The 20,089-nt window shown below is 40.7% G+C and overlaps 1 protein-coding gene across 4 annotated transcripts in view; it reads left to right on the top strand.

Annotated features, from left to right (window-relative positions):
• Positions 1 to 20,089, top strand: part of CACNB4 (calcium voltage-gated channel auxiliary subunit beta 4) — a 65,239-nt gene that overhangs the window by 27,440 nt on the left and 17,710 nt on the right. For all 4 annotated transcript variants that reach the window (XR_012650545.1, XR_012650547.1, XR_012650546.1 and 1 more), the window contains exons 2-8: positions 6,780 to 6,899; positions 7,245 to 7,367; positions 11,295 to 11,425; positions 13,833 to 13,909; positions 14,285 to 14,304; positions 14,419 to 14,499; positions 16,651 to 16,709. Coding sequence is in view for 1 of the 4 variants with exons in the window: in XM_075029070.1 (XP_074885171.1) it covers positions 6,780 to 6,899; positions 7,245 to 7,367; positions 11,295 to 11,425; positions 13,833 to 13,909; positions 14,285 to 14,304; positions 14,419 to 14,499; positions 16,651 to 16,709 (611 nt within the window). In the remaining 3 variants the exon portion in view is untranslated. The remainder of the gene's footprint in view (positions 1 to 6,779; positions 6,900 to 7,244; positions 7,368 to 11,294; positions 11,426 to 13,832; positions 13,910 to 14,284; positions 14,305 to 14,418; positions 14,500 to 16,650; positions 16,710 to 20,089) is intronic.

Here is a 20,089-nt window from a genome sequence, read left to right as displayed (position 1 = left end):
CTCCCAACCTGTGCGGTTCTGATCCTGCCATACAGTGTCAACATAACGCAGCAGAATCAACATGGGACAAATTGCAACCTAAGACAAGTTTCCATATTTGTATATCCATCTGTAAATGTAATTTTTTCTTTTACTAATTATTATGTAAGTTGCAGGCTTCCTGTGCAGCAGGGCTTCAGTGCACTAGCCTTCAGTTGGGATTCTGCTAGCTGACCCCAACCTTGCAGAGACAGGAATGTGACAACGCAGGCTAAGCGTGAAAAACAGCATGTAGGAGAAAGTCGGCATTGTGCTTTACAAGGCCATCTTGGTCAGTTTTCCAGTATAAAACAGCTAAACAATGATGAGCAATCTTGTTTTGTACAATATTGCTCTCTTAAACCTCCATTGTGCTGTATGTGTGCTCACACACTTGGATGTGTGCTAGAAAATTTTTAGTTGAGGTTCTGACCAGTTTAAAAGCATTAGAGTGACCTCTGGTTCAGTTCTCTGCTCTGCTGTGTAACCTCTGTGTTCAAGCATCAGGACAGGATCTTTAGGAATTTGGGGGCCTTTGCATACTGTGTCTTGCTGGAGGTGAAACTGCCTTGAGCATCCAAAAACCTGTAGGGAAACTTGAAGGTACCAAGTGGGATTCCTGTTGTGGGGAGGAACTAAGAGGAGGCACAGGAGGAGAGACAGGCAGGAGTGAGGACAGCATGGGACAGGAGTCATCTTTTTTCCCCCCCGAAGTATTTCATGCTGTCCCTAGCTCTGCTATTATTCAAACTCCAGCAAACCATTCAAAATAATTGGCTGCCTCGAGGTGTGCTGCCAGTCCTGATACTTTGTCATTTTAAAGTGCTATGGATTTTCAAAGTGAACTCTCTCTTATTGCAAAGACATTTTTCATGTTCTCAGCTGAAAACAACGCGTGTGTATGAATGCAGATACGGGGGCTTTCCTCTTCAGTGGCATGTATGCCTTATTAAGCATAGTGATTGCCATGTGTGCTCAATGTCTGCTTATTCCTGGACAGAGAGATGCGCTCAGAATGCCCATAGCTAGTCCTTCTGTAGGAGGAGGATGCCTACAATTAGACAATGCTGTCCTGTTGTCTTGCTTAATGGATAAGGCAGAAGCTTTTTCTCTGAGCAGGGTATGTTTTCAGAAATGCTTTCTGGGTTGTGATGGACTCTGCAGCACCCTAAATCTTTTCAAAAGAGACTGCATGTCATCTGGCTTATTGAAGCTCCTAATGGATTGATGCTTTAATTGCACAAGCTATATGACAGAGTATTACAAATTATGGCTGGATAGAGGGCAATTCAGATCTGTATATTTATGGCAGTTGGAAAAAAAATTATTTGCAACCTCACTGAAGTCTCTATTTTTTTCCCCCTTCTGAAACTGTAACAGCTAAAGGTTGGTGTTTTGTTCTGCTCTTTTCTTCAGCAAGCAGGAAGGCTGGATGTGGCTGGCGGCTGTTTGTGCTGTTCAGTAAGAGGATGCATGTGAACTTTTCCTCCCTAAACAGGCTGGGCCATAGAAACACCACGTTTGCAAGGAATATTGTGTTACCCTTTCCAGTCATCCAGCCATCTCGGCACGTATCTTTCAGCAATCTCAAGTGTAAGACCAGCCAGTGAGCAAGAGGGACTGATGATTTACCATTATTTTGTAGTTGCTGGATAAACAGACCCACTGTTCTTTCTGCTTTACCCTTTTTCCCTAGAATTTTTGGGTTTGCTTCAAACCTCAGTGTTTTTATCAGAGCTGAATTATACTAATTGATGAGAGAGGAAAATGAGTGAGGGAGAAAATAAATAATAAATTGCAAGAAAAATAAATTCACAGAAGGCCAAAGTAAAAAGGCTGTGAAATAAGAAACGAGTCTTTCATTGCCTTGAATAATATAATTATCTAGCAAAGCCTGTTGCCTTCAAAATTGTCAAATCTGGTGTGCACTTCAACTCATTGCATATGCTCCCACTTCACAAAGTTCCTCTGTCTCTCAGAGGGTTGTGAGGTTAAGGTTGGGTAACAGCTAGCATGCTAATTGGTCCTTGAATATTATGTGTAAATGTCAAACTGTGGACATATGCGATAGGTCCTAAATTATCAGCTTGCTGCTCTAAGCAATATGGAAATAATGAAATTAAAGGGTCTTTTTGATAAAGTTTTGGTGTACAGAAAAAGGTGGGGAATGCCTTCTTTCTTCTTTCTTCTCCTCTCACTTCCCTTAGACTACTAACGTAATTTGGTTTTTCAGCGTGTAGTCAGGCAGTCAGTTATACTTTCCCAGCTGTGACGAGAGCATGGATGCATCGTAGTATTTAGTATCATCACATCTATTGCAGTTTCAACAACTAAGAGCTGTCAGTCCAGAACTTCATTGCACTTGGTGCTGTACAGGCATGAGTGTTTGTGTTGGTTTGTTGCACAGTGTTCTGTCAATATTGCTGTCAATATTCTGATCTTCAATCAAAAATTTTAAACATAACTGAAAATTAAATACAAGAACTGATGCTTTTGTCTGTGCACGGGTTTAAAAAATAGTGAAAAGCTGGACTTCTGAGGGTAACAAGGGTTATTTTTAATTTATGGACTGCTTGGGTTGTAGTAGTTCCTGGAAGCCTTAATCAAATTCTGAGTCCTGTTTTGTGAGTCGAAGTCACTGCTGCCAGGAGTCCAGTGTAACTACAAATGCATCTTGGCTGGTGAATGCAGAGCACAGAAATCAAGGGTGGTGTTAACAGAAGTATGAGAGATGACTGGGAAGTCAGTGAAATGACTTGCAAGGGTAAATGTGCATACCCGATAGGACAGTGTAGTCTTGCTCAGTGTGGGGCAGTGATGGAGCTGAGAAAAGTAAACCTTAATCTTGCTTGGTCTTCTGCTCTGACCGAATGTGGACACTCACGTTCTTTGGCCCATGCTTACGGTACGTTACAGAATGCCAATTTTCATTACTTACCTTGGACTGCTTTTTCTGCCCATCTTGCTGCTATTTGCAGAATTGTGCCTTGTTTTCAGTGTGATGCTGCAGTTCAGCATCATGTGAGTCACAGTCCTGGGGCTGCATCTTTCAGATAAGCCACTTGCTATTTGGCATAACTTGCAAGAGAAGGATCATGCAGATGTGATTGTACCAATCCATATCATTTGGCATACAGGCAGTGATTAGCGTTGAAGAGCAGCCTGGGGTAGCCTTGCGGTATCAGCTGCTTTGGTTAAGACTACTTTGTTCTGACAGCATTAAATAGGTCAGTGCTCAAACATATACTACTAAAAGCCAGTATGGGAAACTGTGCATCCAGCATAGGTATCTATTTCTATTAAATTGCCTTACAGAGCTACACGGAATCCTATCCAGAGGACTTGAATAAATATATAGATATGAGTCTGTGCACTTTTTGTTCACCATTTCCCCATACAGATGATGTCTGCAGTCCACCTACATGCGTGATGCTGATATCTGTCCTGTCAGTGATGTGTTCTGTGCCTTGTTCTCATACACTTTTCAGTACATAGAAAATTAAGGGGGAAATGACGTGGTCAGAGAGCACGTGGGTGAGGAACAGTGTCTGCTACTCTTGTGACAGCAGTAGTGGCTTTGTCTCAGGCTTCAGGCATGCCAGGATGTGGTGCGTTCCTGTTGCAGTGTATTATGCCAGGTAGGACTAAAATCTTGGAAAGAAGCCCATTCCTGCTGCAGTGTATTATTTGTATTTATTATTATGCATTTTGATTTATTATTTGGAGAGTGTGATTATTTTCCTTCTTCCTTTCTGCTGCTATTGAAGCTTTGTTGTCTGTAAGTAAAAAAAAGTGATGATCAGCATCTATAAAGGATTTTCTATCTTCAGGGTGTATCTTTAGTGGACAATAAATGATAAGCTGTTCTTCTCTACCACAAAGTTGGTCTGCCCTTGCAACTCCTGGTCTGTTGGTTTTATTGTTGTGGGTTTGGGGTGTTTTTTGTGTTGTTTTTTTTTGTTGTTGTTGGTTTTTTTTTTTCATTGCTTTGAACAATGCAGGCTCTGGTGTGGACAACAGGCTATAATTTTAGGACTAGAATATCTGACCATATAAATTCAATCTCCCACTGATAGGCTTCCCGGTCAGTTGCTGAACAGAGATGTAGGTTGGAACAGTAGGCTAGCCAGGAGGTTTCCTGCTACCCATTTCACCTAGGTGTGATGAGTTGGCATGCTTTGCACTCTCACTTCTGATCAGGGAAGAAATGTTCTTACGCCGCTGTTGGTGATGCATTTGGTAGCTGAAGTTTTAATCTTGCCCCCAAGATGGGGAGAGAGGAATAACTGGCAGCCACTGAGCAGCCCGGGAGGTGTCTTCGGTGCACGTCTAGCCAAGTGCTGCGGCTGGTGAGTTCCCTGGTCTCTGCTACATCCCGAAGGAAGCAGAAGGAAGAGCAGCATGCCTAGCTTCCCAGCTAGGAAAAAGCTTGTGCTGCTGCCAGCAGCTAACGCTGGTTTTCAGCCTGTTGGTTTAGACTTGTTCCAGCTCAGGAGCCCAAACGCGTGTGTTTTTGCAGACACCTGGCTGCTGAGAGGCACGCTGCCCTTTTCCAGCTCACCTTGGTGCATGGGGTGCAGGGTGGCCAGCTGTCCTGGGAAGGGATTTTTCTGGTCCCTTAAGATCATAGCTGCGTGTTAGCTCATGTTAGGCAAATCCTGTTCTTGACATAGAGGAAATCTGCCCTCCCTAGTGACTGTACCATGCTTATGGCCAAGTTATGAGTATGTGGCAAGAAGAGAGCATATGCTCATCAGTGGTTCATTGCCAGAAGTCTTCTAATGGATATGTATTCACATCAATATTTAAGAGTATGTTAGTTTACATGGAGAGTCAGAACATTGACTTCTATGGTAGATTACATAGAATATGTGTTCCTGTGCTGCAGGACGTAAATCAGTTTAAGGAAAAAAAAAATTGAAAGACATAATGTTGTAGAATGGCTCTCTTGCAACACGTATAGAGTTACAGATTTTGGAGCTCTATAGAGATACAAATACGTAGATATATATGATACATGTCTTCAATTTGTTGCTAGAAATGTGATGACTTAGGAATCATTTGTTACACTGGTTATATAATACAATACACCATATGTAGTCCAGCACATTACTCCTTTCCCATATTTAAAAACAGAAACAGTGTCTCTTAGCAGTGGTCATACATTGCCATATATTCCTCCTACCGAGTACAGTACTGGGGCCGGATCTGCAGCTCTGCATTAACCTGATCCTTTTGAAGTTCTCTTTTTTTATGATAGTGGTTTTGTGTAGTTATTTTTCCTAAGACATGCAAAATATGTAGGTTAAAAAGTTAGACTACAATGCAAACACTGGGCAGCTCTTTATGCTAAACTTCATACACTGACTTTTACAGCAGCCATTACCAGCCCAGCTGAGTGCTGTGATACAGAACCTGGGGACTGTGTGATTGCTGCATGTCACCTGCCACCAGTGCAGAGCGTCGGGCTGGGGAGGGTGAAACGCAGACGTCTTCCAAGCTGGGAGCAGACTAACGACCCACACATGAATTAGTCAAGTGCTTTATGGAACAGAACAGGATTCTGCAAGGCTGGATTTGGCTTAAGCAAAGGCCATCATTCACCAGACAGACATACTAATTTATTAGTAAAAATTCAGTTTGCTTGGGGAATGGCTCTATAAGGGACATATATTTCCTGTTTAACATTTACCTTGAGTGGAAATTTAGACCTACACTTGAGGATTTTGACATCTTTGTAGGAGTTTCTGCCTATAGTGAAAATTTACCTTTTGTATGAATGCCCAGTCATGGGGGCATCCATCAGTGGTGCTCCTTGAAGTCTAGGTTCCAGTCCTAGACTTGCTAGGCTTCTGGGTCAAGTGTGTGCTTGAGGTTTTGGAGAGAGGGGGATTGGTATTTCAGATTCAGCATGAGTAAACATTTCCTTTGCCGTACCTTACCTTTTTTGCAAGATTAAACCCCTGTCTTTTAGTTGGCTCCACACAAACATAGAGATAAGCAGTGTAGGATGCTGGAGTCAGGTTGCTTTATAAAAAGAAGAGAGAAGCCACTGCATACTTCAGATGTTGCCAGGTGTCCTGAATAATGTCCCAGACAAAAAAAAAAAAAAAAAATCTAACTGTGGTGGTACCTTATTTCCTCCCTTATAGGCTGTTGCATTCTGCTGCTGCTTGTATGTGCTGTTTTCATTTCATAGCATTGTATAGCTTTTGTGTTGCCCTGTTGAGCAGCTTTTAATAATGTGACTTTTGCCACTTTTTCCCTCTTGAAGCACAGAGCAAAGCTTTATGTGAGTGGCACCCACAGCAGGGAGGGAAGTACTTACACAATGGTACTGTATTTACGGGGAGGGGCAATTCTAACCCAACTTTATAATACCTTAATTATATTTGATGTGACCTAGCCCTTGACAATCTTGAATCTAAGGTTGTCAAACAGGATTTAAACATTATAAAGATTTCTGGACAGTGCCCACAACTGAGCTGTATTTCACCGTGTCAGTAAGAAAGTGAAGAGATTCTTTGAGAGTTGAGAGAGAGGTTTTTCTTGGGATTTTTGTCTTTGGCTTAGTGCACCTGATCAGTAAAGTCAGGTTATTTCTCTGCTAAATTCTGCAGATTTTTTGTGCTAGCAACAATATGTAAAACCCACTCAAAGAAATTAGGAAACAAATATTTGTAAAGTGTTTTATGAATCTGACTGGGAGAGGGGTTCTATTTCTTACATACGTTTTCTTAGTGACATGAATTTAATTTCAGGGCTCAGCAGATTCGTACACAAGCAGACCTTCAGACTCTGATGTCTCTTTGGAAGAAGATAGGGAAGCAATCCGCCAAGAAAGAGAACAACAAGCCGCTATACAACTTGAAAGGGCAAAGGTGTGTTCTTTTCAACTTTAATAATAACTAAGTTATGTGGCATTTATCTTTTGCCTAGTGTTAAAATTCATACTGTTGGTTTATAATGATGATGCTATCTTTTGAAGTAGTTTGGCAATTGAGTCAAGTTTTCTGCAGACAAGATGTTCGGGGGAATATAGTGTAAATATTCTTGTATAAATGGGGATCTTCTCTGGCGAGCTGAACTCTGCTGGCATGTGTGAAATTATTAGGTCTGAATTTTGATGTATTTGTCAAAAGTGCTCTGCTAGGTTTTCCGTAACTCGATACAATTCTTGATTCAGAAAAGTTTCCACTGTTTGTGATGTGTGTTTCTATTTGTAGTCCAAACCAGTAGCATTTGCTGTTAAGACTAATGTGAGTTACTGCGGCGCTCTGGATGAAGATGTTCCTGTCCCAAGCACTGCCATCTCTTTTGATGCCAAGGACTTCCTACACATTAAAGAGGTAAAACCAAGAAGTAGTAAAAGGGAATGTGAAAGGGAATCTTTTTATATGCCAAGGACTACAATTTGAAAAGTTGGGGCTGAGCTATACCAGATTAAAAAGAGAGCCAAGAGCTGAGTGGAGGCAGGAGTGCACAGCACATCTGTCTGATTAGTGATTGATGTGGTGGTACTTCAGCCTTTTTAGAGTTCCAGCACTGTGGGATGGTTATCTTGCACTTTTTTAACGCTTGATGTTGCTGAGTTGTTGTTGGATTTTCATGTCACAGGTAGGAAATGACATCTTGTTACATTTTAAATACCCTTCAACATTGTAGATCTAGATTATTTTCATCAAATGAAGTTTGTGATGCATCAGAAATTATGTAATAGAAAGGGATTCTGTTGATCAGAAAGTAGAGTAGCACTAGGTGACACCAGGTCTTAATAAAGCACCAGATAGGCTTGTAAGGGAGGAAATAAAACTTAGAATAATGCAATAAGAAAATATTGAAGAGGACAGGTACAAAAATAAGGAAGAAGGAATGGGAATAAATGGGCCCCGAGTAAAACTTTGATAGAGAAAAACAAATTTTATTGCATGTTGAGCATATTTTCTGCAATTCTTTATCTGAAGTGAGCCCTCCAAATTTGCATAAACCCCTGTTGTTTTGTAGATTTGTACATAGGCTTGCAGCTTACAAAAACATTTTTTCATCTCTGCATTCTGGGTTTATTTTAGGGTGTTGAGTACTCATTTGTCCCTTTCTTTGAATGTGTCTGTCATCGCTTCAGAGCACTGATGTCCCTTAGACTGAGCACATTTAGGAGGAAAACACTTGCTTCTGCACCTCTAGAGGCAGAGGTTGGTGGTAGGACAGGGGTTTTTGCTTTAGATTCTTTCTCCCTGAGAAGGACACAGGAAGGCAGTTGATTCCCTTGTTCCATTTTCTCAATTTGCTGCAAACAGATGGAAATTTGATTTGGATTTTTTTGTGTGCTCCTTTTTTTTTAATATTTGTGTGGAACTACTTAAATCCCTGCTGAGGAAGTGGAGCACTGAATCTGAATCTGCCTGTCTCTGCATGCAGAATTGATTGCCCCTCCTCGTAGTTCCCCAAGAATGTGTTCTGTTCTGTCTAGCACCACACCTGAACTCCCTTGATGTATGCCACTTTCTAAACCTGCTTCCCATCAGGAAAATGTCCTTCGCTAGCACTCAGAGTTGAATGCAGACAGGTGCATCCATTACAGCACTCAGATCACTTTCTCAGCTGCCTTCCCCGATGTTTTCCCACCCACACCAGAAATGTACCCTACCTGACGTACTATCTTTCTAGTGTACATTCTCCTGTGTAACCATTCAGATAACTCAATACATCATCATTAAAACAAGTATTTGATCTTGGCTTTCCTAGGATGTGGCTACCTTTATTGTCAGGCCAGTGATCAGATTTAATTTACTAAGCTCCTATTGTGCTGCCCTGTACATTTTTCCGGAAAAGCATCCCAAGTCCATGTCTTGGCATTCTGTGTGTTTTCTTCCAAGATTTAAATGGCCAGGATTGCATTGCCACTAAACTGTAAGCCATCTGGCTTACTGGTATTTGTTAGCTCTGCTAAGGGTTTAGCATAGTTTCTTTGTTAACGCTGAAACCTTCAGCTTGCCTGAAGCTATGGCTGTAACTCAGTAGGATTTCAGGAATGGTTCCCCATGCTGGAGTCTAGCTGCATGGAAGAAGGCTTTGCAGAATTTGTCTTTCAATGATCTGGCAGGCTTGCTTGGACTAGAACAAGCATGGTTCCAGATTTTAGAATAATGCTAAACTAGGTGAGAAGTAAGGTCACCCTGCTGACAGCATGAAACATCAGCAGTAACTGATGAGTTGCTATATTGAGAATGTGTCCTGTATGTCTCATCTGTCTCCTACAAGACTATATGTGCTTACTTAAAAGATGAAGTGGCAACAATTACTGACAATGCAGAAGAAATCATGGGCATGGCAACCAATAGGAATGAACTGTAGTCCTCCCACATGCTGAATGTGAAGAATAACATATGGGAGGTAATGACCTAATGCAAATAGCCTGTATTCCTTGCTGCATCGTTATCATTTGTATTATGCAGATATTCTCAGCATAACGCTGATTCTGATCTCATGTCTAGAGGCATCACTCAGAGGTCCATGACCTGCTAATGGAAGAAAGATTCTCATGTTCAAGCCGTACATTTAGAACCAAAAAAAGAATGGGTAATGCTGATGGGACTCAGATTTTACAGTGGTTTAAATCCATTGATTGATTTCACTGATTTACAACAGCAGAATGCAAGATTTTCAAGTATTTGTCTATTTTAAAGAATGTAAATAGTTCTGTCCACTTAAGCAGAAGCAACATATTTAAAATTAAGCTTTGCTTACTGACATTGTCTGAATCAGGGTCATAACAGCATGGAGAATAAATAGTTTAAAAGTTGAAATGATAAAGTAATGGAACCTCTTGCATAAATAACAGCTATATAAAGAGGACAGGTTTTCAAGATGAGGGTGTAAGGATTGTATTTCCTTAGCTGTGTATCTGTGTGTGTGTGTGTGTGTATGGTTTAATAAAAAGGCTAGTTTATTTTTCAAAGATGTTGAGGCTCTGTGTGTTTCAGAGACTTCAGTTAGGCACTGTTGTACCTTTGACAACTAGGACACGGTATTTATGTGTTTCTGCAAGAACTTAAGTGCTTGAGAATGTGGGGCCAAAAGAACTGATCATTTTTAAGACGAGACTTCTCTGATAACTTTTTCCTCAAGGCATGCAAACAAAATTGGTATATTCATGCTAGTCTTAATGACTTGAAAGTCGGTTGTGAAAAGTAATGTTTGTTTTGAGCACTGAGGTGCCTAATGAACCATAGCACAGTATAAGGTTTTCAGATATTTTTCTTCAAAAGTGCTGCTGGCAGCCAGCTACAACAAATCCTTTTCCACTGTGACATCCACTATGATACTGCTTTTCATCTTTCCATCGTTAAAGTTAGGCCAGACTTTCAGTAATACAGAAAAACATATGTTACTAAAGGTTAATGATAAAATTAAATTTTATACTTTCAGGTATATACTAAAATTTCTTCCTAAGGCTGAATTTTTCTTCAACTGTCGTAAATTTAAAAGCGTATGCCTCCAAAGAGTTTGGCTCTTTCTAGGCAGGGGCACTATAAAAGTCTCATTTGTAGAGAGGTGTCACAACTTTGGTTAGAGCTCTACCATAGCATTAACCAGGTACGAGTTTGGCTTGTTGCTGGAGCTGGTATGTTTTCTGTGTTGTCTTGGATAGGTTGGTCTTTCTTTACTTTGGTTTCTAGAATGGTGTTTGTAGAGCTTTTCCACCACACAAGGTTTTTGCAAAGGGATAACATGTTAATAACATCCGTAAAAGCACCTGGAAAGGAGGAAGGAAAAGTGGCGGTGGTGGTCTTTGGTGTGGACCATTAAATTTTACAAGGAACCAATAACAATGGTTTTGATGGTAATCTAAAGGTGTTATTTTTATGTTTGACTGCTTTATATGGCTGCTGTGAGGTAGTTTGGTGGCCTTGGTTCACCAGAAATTGGTTCTTCTCATTAAACCACCATCACACTCAGCACCTTAGTTGGTGACATCAAAGGAAAAGTCACAGCAGGATGCGTTGGGGCAGTTAAGAGATAAGCCAGTACTGCCATAGATAACGCTGCTTTCCACTGTTGACTGTTGTCCAGCTGCAGAGAAGACATCAACCTTCTGAATACTGCCTAGCACCTTTTAACTTAACTTAAATTCACACAGATTGTCCAGCATTCAGATGTCAGTGTGAGTCTGGTTTCATTGACCAGTATGGAGTTAAGGATTGTGGGTAACAAAATAAGGGAGTTTCGGACATGGAGCCTTTTGAACCGAAGCCAGTAACCTTTCTATGTTCCAGAAATATAATAATGACTGGTGGATAGGAAGGCTGGTTAAGGAGGGCTGCGAGATTGGCTTTATTCCAAGCCCGCTTAGACTGGAGAATATCCGCATTCAACAGGAGCAGAAGAGAGGACGTTTCCATGGAGGGTAAGAATGCTGTAACCTTTTAAAATAATTTAAAATCATTTCTGACACCGGACAATATTTTCAAAGGTCACTTGATTCTTTTTTATTGCAGTGCATTTGGAGGAGTGTTTGATTTGGGATTCCAAATGAAAATACATATTTGCAGAGAATAGATGTGTTAGATATTGATGATAATAAACAAGAAAAAAATGTGTATTGACTTTAGGAAAAATCAGTAATACGGTATGAGTGGTAGTGACAGAAATTTCTGAAGGGCTAGAGAGTTTTAAGTCCCCATGGGTTAAAGTCAGCTTGGTGCTCAAAGCCTGCCAGATTTTTTTCCCAGCTGTTATGTTCTTAAGGTTGTGGGTTTTTTCTTTCTTTTTTTTTTTTTTCTTTCTCTTCATTTTGGCCAAAACCAGACTTTCCAAACTTTAGAGATGAGCTATGTCATTCAGCTTCCTTAATTCTTCATCTTCCAGCCTGACCATTTAGTGTCTCCACACTGCTAGAGCCAGAGATTGTAAGTCTCTGGAAAAATATAAACTTGGTCACAGGTCTAGGAAGTAAAACCGATTTCTCATAATCTCAGTTCAGTCACTGAAGTCATTCTTCTATTGGCTGAATACACAAAATACTTTTCCCTCTTTTTAAAGAAATTACTTTACTACTAGCATATTATTCCCACTAATTGAAAACAAAATTTAGATGTTCATACAGATAACAAGGAGAACAAAACCTTTAGTACTGCAGAGTAAAGAGATGTGAGCCAATTGAATCTGGACCTAATAGGTAGCAGTAAGAGGAGCATAATTTAGCCTGTATAGTACTGTTAGGGATTTGGCATACTAATATACTTAATCAAGGTCAGGAATCATTTCAAGTATAAACCATCTGGGGAAATGTTTTTAGAATGATTGAAGAGCATCAATTGTGTTTTTTCCAAATTGCTTTTATAATGTTTTAAATAGGTTCAGAGGAAGCTAGTGTATCTGAAACGTACAGAAAGAAGATTATCTAATTCAGAGAGATGGACGCTAACAGTGTATTTAGGATACTGTTTCAGATACAGCATATTAGAAAAATTCTCTGCTTCTATGAATGGACATAACTGCACCAAATCACCAATTCTTGCAAAGATTTTGTCTAATGTCACCTATGGAGAATATTAGGAATAAAATCAAGTATGAAAGAGACAGGGGAAATACTGTAAAGGATCTTTAGTAAGATTTTAAGTGGTCTGCACTAACACTCCTGGTTTTGTATGATAAAATTGCAAGTAATGTATAATGATAAAATAGTTTATTTTTGAGCACCCTTGTTAGATGTAGTCATATAGTATCTGTACCTTAAGATTTCTTTAAAAGCTGTGACTAGCTGTGATACTAAGGCTCTATGTGATGAAGAAGAATTCTAGTTTTGTCAGAGTAAGGCAGTGAAAAGTCATCTATTAAAGAGGGTTTCTAGAGTCTAGTACATGTTCGCAAAGGATTTGCCAAGTCCAGGAGTAAACAATCCCTGGTCTGGAGAGCATATGGCAAGAAAGCAAGGACAAAGTACTGATTGGGACTAGTATCCTCTTGCTGGTTAGTCTGTATGTAACGAAAATACTAAATACCGTGTTAAAGACATATGTCCCCTGCGGCAATCAGGTTGCTTCAATAGTCCTTTCTGCCCTGAGCTTTCCTTCCCTCCTCCTGTCTCCTCCTCAGCTGCTTGTGCAATGAGCTGAATAAGAGAGCTGATTCACCTGAACATCTTCCCCCTCCCCAAACCAGTTTCCTCTTCCAGTCTGCTGGGCGTTTGCTGCGCAAGCAGTTGTACTGGGTGCATCACACAGGGAGAGGAGGGCAGGGCGCGGGCAGAACTGCCTAGCTGGAAGCAGGGAGGTACAGCGAATGGGAAAAGGAGCTACTTAAAACACTGCTGCTACACAACGAAGGCTCTTTAAAGCACGAGTTAAGATCCCAAACCTCCCGAGAGATGTGTCTGGCTAGTCATGCGTGCTGGTAGGGAGACCCAGCAAGACGGAGGAGTGCTGGGTGGGGGATTTCGTGCAGAGCTGGCCTATGCGCTGAGTTTAGCAGATGTGTATGACTAGAGCTGCTGCATTTCCCAGCCTATGGGCAGATCACAGAAAAGCTTTGCTCAGGCTGTAGTGGAACCTGCTCTCCCCTCATAGCCTATACGCACCTCTTCCAGACGTGGAGGTCTACTTAATTACAGACGCTTTGGTTTCCCCACGTCCCTACCTGGTACTCTTCACCTCTTGCTTCAGAGGAAGCTTTCCTGCAGCACGAATGTGGGTGAAGACTCTTCTTTACCATGTGATTTCTCATGGGGCAATTTCTCATAGCTGCTATCTGAAACCTCACTCATTTGCATCTCTGGGTGCTTGGCATTAATGGGGCTCTTTCTGATACCATAGGAAATCGAGTGGAAATTCTTCTTCAAGTCTTGGAGAAATGGTTTCTGGCACATTTCGAGCCACACCTACTTCCACGGGTAAGACAGAATTTTATTTAAGGAAACTCTTGCTATATCTAATACTTCTATTTTAAAAACTGTACATGAAAAGTGCGGGTTTCCTCCCTTTGCTGACTTATTAAGACATTTTACAGAAAAGTGCTTGCGTGCGGAGGTGGAGAAAGACATCTATTTCTAGACATGCAGTAGTTGCTAAGGGACTGGGAAAAAATCTTGGGAAAAGTGGCAGCTGCCCCAGAATGGAATGAATGACCAATTTGAACAGGGCTGACCAAAAGGGAGGTGAACTGAGAGAAATTGAAAGTGCATTGACAAAGGGATTTTTGTTTGCAAGTGTTATGGTTGTTATACACAGTGTGTGTTTTTTAACCAAGTTCTCATTTGGTCTTTTAGCAAAACAGAAACAAAAAGTGGTAAGTATTACTTTTGTTTCCATTTTATTTTATTTAGTTCTAATACATAATTCCCAGGATTTTCATATGGATCTTCTTCGATTAATGATCTGAAGGGTTGTTTTCTTCCTCTAGACAGAACATGTTCCCCCATATGATGTAGTACCATCAATGAGACCTGTTGTCTTAGTGGGTCCATCACTGAAAGGCTATGAGGTATGTATTCCAGGTATTTGCAATTAGTTAGTATTTTCTTACCTATAATCTTCCTTAGTACATTCAGTGTGTGTGGTCCAGTCCAACTGTTTTATGATAATTTAAAGTGATCTTGGCTTAAGTAATTGTCAAAAATGTTATACAAGAACTAAGAACATAGTTAGCACTTTGCACTGTTAGGGCAAGGTACCAGGTGAATTTTTTTCTGCCTTGGCAACAGTGTCTGTTACTTGTGATGTCTCAGCTGAATGGTAGGTAGCATAAGTACTGACGCTCTCTTTGCAGTTTTATTGCTTTGAACACAGTGCACATCCATTATTTTCAGTACAGTTATTCTTGATTAAATGAAGTAAGAAAAAGAGCATTGTGTCCACCACAAGAAAAAGTTGGAGCAGTCAAATTAACTAGCTAGACTTTTGTATACATGTAAACTTTTAGTCAAACTAGCACATGCTTTGAACTTAATTAGCAAAAATTTTGAAGAGGCTTCCCCACTGTTCTCCTTTTTTCACTTATAAAAACTTTAAATCTTCCTATGAAACTTAGTGTTGGCAAATGAAGTAGCTGGAGTATTGCAGCGTATTCAGTTTTGTTCTCCAGCTCCTCAAACTGAATATGGGAATTGATGATTATTATTTCAGCGTGTTTTCTTGATGTTTATTTTTTTTAAGATTATTAGTACATTGAAATATATATGTAAAGAAACCTTTAACCCTTCTAAATTATCTGCCTGTGTTCAACGTGGAAGTAGGTATGATAACATGCACAGGTAAACAGGACACGCATTTTTCAAGCCTGCTGCAGATTCAAATGAGCATTTTACAAGTGCTAAACAAGCATAGGCTTTTAGCAGGGCATTTTGGTGAACTTAACCATCTGTTAAGTGTTTTGCTGAATTAGGAACTAAAGGAACATGAACATAAAATCAAAGATACACTTCATTTAGCTTAATTAATGTTGTTAGTGCTTTATAGGATATTAAACATATTGGAATGGTCTTTTTGGAAGATTACAACATGGTACCATTATTAGCATAATGCAGTGTTCTTGCATTGTTTTTTTTGTAAGAATGATTGAACGTGTAGTTTAGCAAAGCAGGAATTAGGTACTTCATGTTCTACTCTCTGCCTTTTAATTTTATGGTGATGTTTCTTGACAGGAGTAAATTTCATCCATTGACTTTCATGATGCTGCACCACAGCTTAATTTGCCTAGGGACTCACATGTTCGGAGGGGGTAGAGGCTTTTTGTTACTACATACTTCTACAACTACGCCTTTGTTTAAGAAAATAATACTAAACATGACATCTTGAACATATAAAAGTGTATAAATGGTAACGCAGTTACAATATTAATTTCAGTTACAAATAGTGGTCTACATAACAGAAGCATATTGATCTTACTTTGCAACCTACCTGGGAAAATTCTTCTGACTATTTTTTTTCCTGACTAAATTCTCTTAAGAACCATTTTGAAAGACAACCTAGGAGAAATAAACTGCCAGAGGCCTGGGGGCTTTGATTTAAGTTCCTGTCTAGACTGGCAGATAATAGGTGTCAGCCTGAGCTGTCCTGGAAAGGACAAGGAGCTCACTCAATAAAGTAGATGACAGCTGTTGAGGCTGAGCTTCTCTCGGATGCTTTCCCTTATACAGGAATGGAAACCTTCATTTTTTCTGCTTGTAGGCCTCTCTGAGAATAGTTGTTCTCTTCTGTTCGAACAGTCATCCAACACATTAAATCTTGTATCTGAAGTTTGAAGCCAGTTCTAATAATGTTACTGTAGGAAAAAACCAAATTATCTGTTCAACCCGAATAGTCCCATACGCTTCTGACATGTTCTGAAGCCTGTTGGGAATGGTATTGCTATGGAAGGTGGTGAGGTATGCTCTAATGCCTCAGTATAAGTCAAGACAAGAGCAGAAAGAGTGACAGCTCTCACATCCTCCATTCCGCATTTTGGAGAATGAGTCAGAAAACTTGCAAGTATTTATTACAAAGCATGCTGCCAAGAGCATGAAAATTAAATGATTGCTACCTATAAAAGGTATTGATTGTTGGCAGTATCCTTCTACTTACCTCTTTTCTTACTTTTTGACTTCTCTTTCTTCCTGTCAATCCTCCCTGTTCAATCTTCTTCACCTCTGCAAAGGTGACAGACATGATGCAGAAAGCTCTCTTTGACTTCCTGAAGCACAGGTTTGATGGGAGGTGAGAAATACTGTCCTTTTCACACTTGTTTTCCCCATGTGTTACTAACATTTTAGTGTGGTGGGTTTTGTTTGGTTTTTGGTTCGGTTTTTTTTTTAATGCAAGAAGATTGATGCATGTTCAAAACTGATTTACAGGCTTTGTAACAACATCGAAATGCAGCCAGCTGTGGGGTGGAACACAGCTAATGTATTACCAGAAGTGCATGTATCTTCATATCTGCTATGTCTGTAGTAGGATTTCTTTTAATTTAATAGAATAATTCTGCTTCAGTATCTTACCAGCCTGAAGTTACAGGAGATGTCTAGATGAAAGGTGACTGGGGCACATGGAAAGTGCCAGAATGTCTTTAAAGATGGCATTACCAGGGTTAGGTTTTTAATGTCTCCCTGGGAAGCAGGCTGTGCCCCTTGTTCAGCCGGGAGTCGGAGGAAACGATGCCACCCAGCGAACAGCCCTTTTGGCAGAGCCGTGCTCCTGGCTCACCACTGGCCCTCTTTTCTCCGGAGCTCCCAAGCCACTGCTCTGCAGCCTGAGCTGACTGCATGTTGAGTGGATTGAACTGAGTGGATTGCTTTCTTTATCAAAGAGCTGTCCAGTTCCTTTTGTGGGTGGAACAGTTGAGAAAGCATGACTCGATTGCATGTAAAAGTACAGTTTTATTCACAATCATTTGGGCATATGAAAATTTCTTAACCATTGGATACTAGTGTGTACTGCTGGACCAGCTCAGCCAGCCGCTAAAGTGTGCAGACACCAAATGTAAGTGCCTCTTGATTTTATTTTGAAGTTGCTGTATTTGAGCTAGGTTCATTCCAGCACCTGTTGTGAAGTTCCAGGCTCCTGTACAGCAGGATGTTCTCTAAATAAAACTAATCACACCCTAGCCCTGAAATAAGTATGAGAAACAGCAGATTTCAACAGGGTGCAGTAACAGTACTTCAGACCAACACCTAAGAAAATTGAACTCAAATATTCTTGGTAGTCAAAACCACTTAAAAAGGCAGTTTGAAGAAGGAAATGCTGAGGACTAAAATACAGAAAAAAGTGTGTCAGAACTTCAAAAATTGTAAGGAGCGTTCATCTTGTTCAGCTGGAACATGGAGAATATTTCCTGATGAGCTGTGAGAGCGATAATGTGGATTTTTTTGCTAGGAATGTAGGCTTGGTCCATGGCATCTCTTCCTTTCCATTGGAGCTCATCAGTAGTCGTAGGTGTCTGCTGCATCTTTGGGATGTTCTGCCCTTCCTTCATCCTAGTTTGTTCAGTACATTCTAACTGTGAACAGGAGCTTATGCTGTGCTAGCTAGTATATGACATTGTCAGGTTTGAAAATACCTAAAACATTGGCAATAGGACAGTGAAAATACTAGTGTGTGTTGTTTAGAAGAGGTGGAGTAGGATTTTTGGTCAAGGTACCTTTTGGGGTGCAGTGAGGAGATGGCAGTGCTGAGCTAACCCATAAACAGCTTAGAATGTTTAATGATCAACTTCTGTGCAAAATAGCTCATCTCCTCCCCTATTTTTAATTGCCCAGCTCAAGTGATTTTAGCAGATCCTACAAACATAGTGATTGATTTAAAACCTGACAGATGAAGCGCTGTACGTGGCAGCCTGCAGTTAAATTTGTCATTTTTCTGGGCTGTTCAGGCGTCCTGTCAGTGCGTCCTCTCCCCACTCCTGAGTGGTGTGACTGCTCTGCTTCCACTGCAGCTCAGCGCATGAGCTCCGGTGCCTGTTTGCGTTAGGTGTAGGTACGGAACCGCAGCGTATGTTTTCTTCCAGCTGTTGGCATATGTCTGTCAGCTTTGGATATGCCAGTGGTAACTGAGAGTCATTGTTTTCGGTAGGAAACCATGGCAACTGGAAGTGATAAGTCATCTCCAGTTGCCACGACGTGATTGCTATGAATATATTCTTTATGAGGTATATTTTTATACCCTATATGAGAACGTACTCAGCGGAGGCCTGATCCGTGAAGATCAGCAGTGCCTAAATACAGAGAAGAAAATGTAAAGAGCACTTAGACACACCCGTTCAGGCTGCTTAATTTGATAGGAGGCAGGACTGCTCCTTGTCTTGCTCTTCTGTTTTTATCCCCACCATGCCCTTGGTCTGCACAGAGGGCTAAAGGGAGAGATCCTGCCTGAACTGAGGTATTTTATGGAAATCCTATTGCTGTTAGCAATATTGGCAACTAGATCAGGTAGAAGTGTGAAATTCCAGCATTGAAAAAGATAAATGCCACAAGCAAGCTGATACAATTGACTTTAGTTCTGAGTATCTTTAGAAAAATGAATTAAATTCCTTTTCAGGCACCTCAGCTGCTTTTTGGTTGTCCTGCCAACTTTGATGGCTTTGCAGTCTTTCTCTTCCTCTCGCCTTTTGTTTTCTTTATTCTTTTTTCCCTTTCCCTTTCCCTTTCCCTTTCCCTTTCCCTTTCCCTTTCCCTTTTCCTTTTCCTTTTCCTTTTCCTTTTCCTTTCCCTTTTCCTTTCCCTTTTCCTTTCCCTTTTCCTTTCCCTTTTCCTTTCCCTTTTCCTTTCCCTTTTCCTTTCCCTTTTCCTTTCCCTTTTCCTTTCCCTTTTCCTTTCCCTTTTCCTTTCCCTTTTCCTTTCCCTTTTCCTTTCCCTTTTCCTTTCCCTTTTCCTTTCCCTTTTCCTTTCCCTTTTCCTTTCCCTTTTCCTTTCCCTTTTCCTTTCCCTTTTCCTTTCCCTTTTCCTTTCCCTTTTCCTTTCCCTTTCCCTTTCCCTTTCCCTTTCCCTTTCCCTTTTCCTTTCCCTTTTCCTTTCCCTTTTCCTTTCCCTTTTCCTTTCCCTTTTCCTTTCCCTTTTCCTTTCCCTTCTATCTCTTCTGCAATTTTGTGACAGGTCCACATTACCAAGAAAGGACAATGACTGTCCAGGGAGGAGCTTTTCAAAAGACTTCAGTAAGGCTTGAACTAGCAGGACTCCTTCCCTGCCTCAAATTCACTTGGCTTCTGTCAGCTCCTTTTGTAACTGCAACATCCTCCTCTGGCCAGTGAACTAAAGGAAAGGCCCGAGGGCTGTGCTGTGCAGGCCTGCTGAAAGGAGTCTGCTAAAGCTTGGCTGGCACAAGGCATTCAGGGAATGGCTCCTGCAGAGGCTCTAACGGCATCGTTTTCTAAATGCATTGTGTTTAGTCACTGTTGCATAGACCAAGCCTGACTCTACACACCGTGTAAATAAAACATAGCAGAAGCATGGTTTTTTCTTAACGTCTTTCGGCGACAGTGATACTTAGGATTACTTCTTTCTCAGGAAGAATGAAATGCTTCTTATATCTGGCACAGTAGGTGAACATTTGTGATCATTCCTCTGTTACACATCTCTGATTCCAGCAGTAAGAGATCTAGGAGC

Source organism: Buteo buteo, chromosome 5 (assembly GCF_964188355.1).
Source record: "Buteo buteo chromosome 5, bButBut1.hap1.1, whole genome shotgun sequence".
Taxonomy (NCBI): domain Eukaryota; kingdom Metazoa; phylum Chordata; class Aves; order Accipitriformes; family Accipitridae; genus Buteo; species Buteo buteo.
This window is presented reverse-complemented; position numbering and strand designations above follow the sequence as displayed.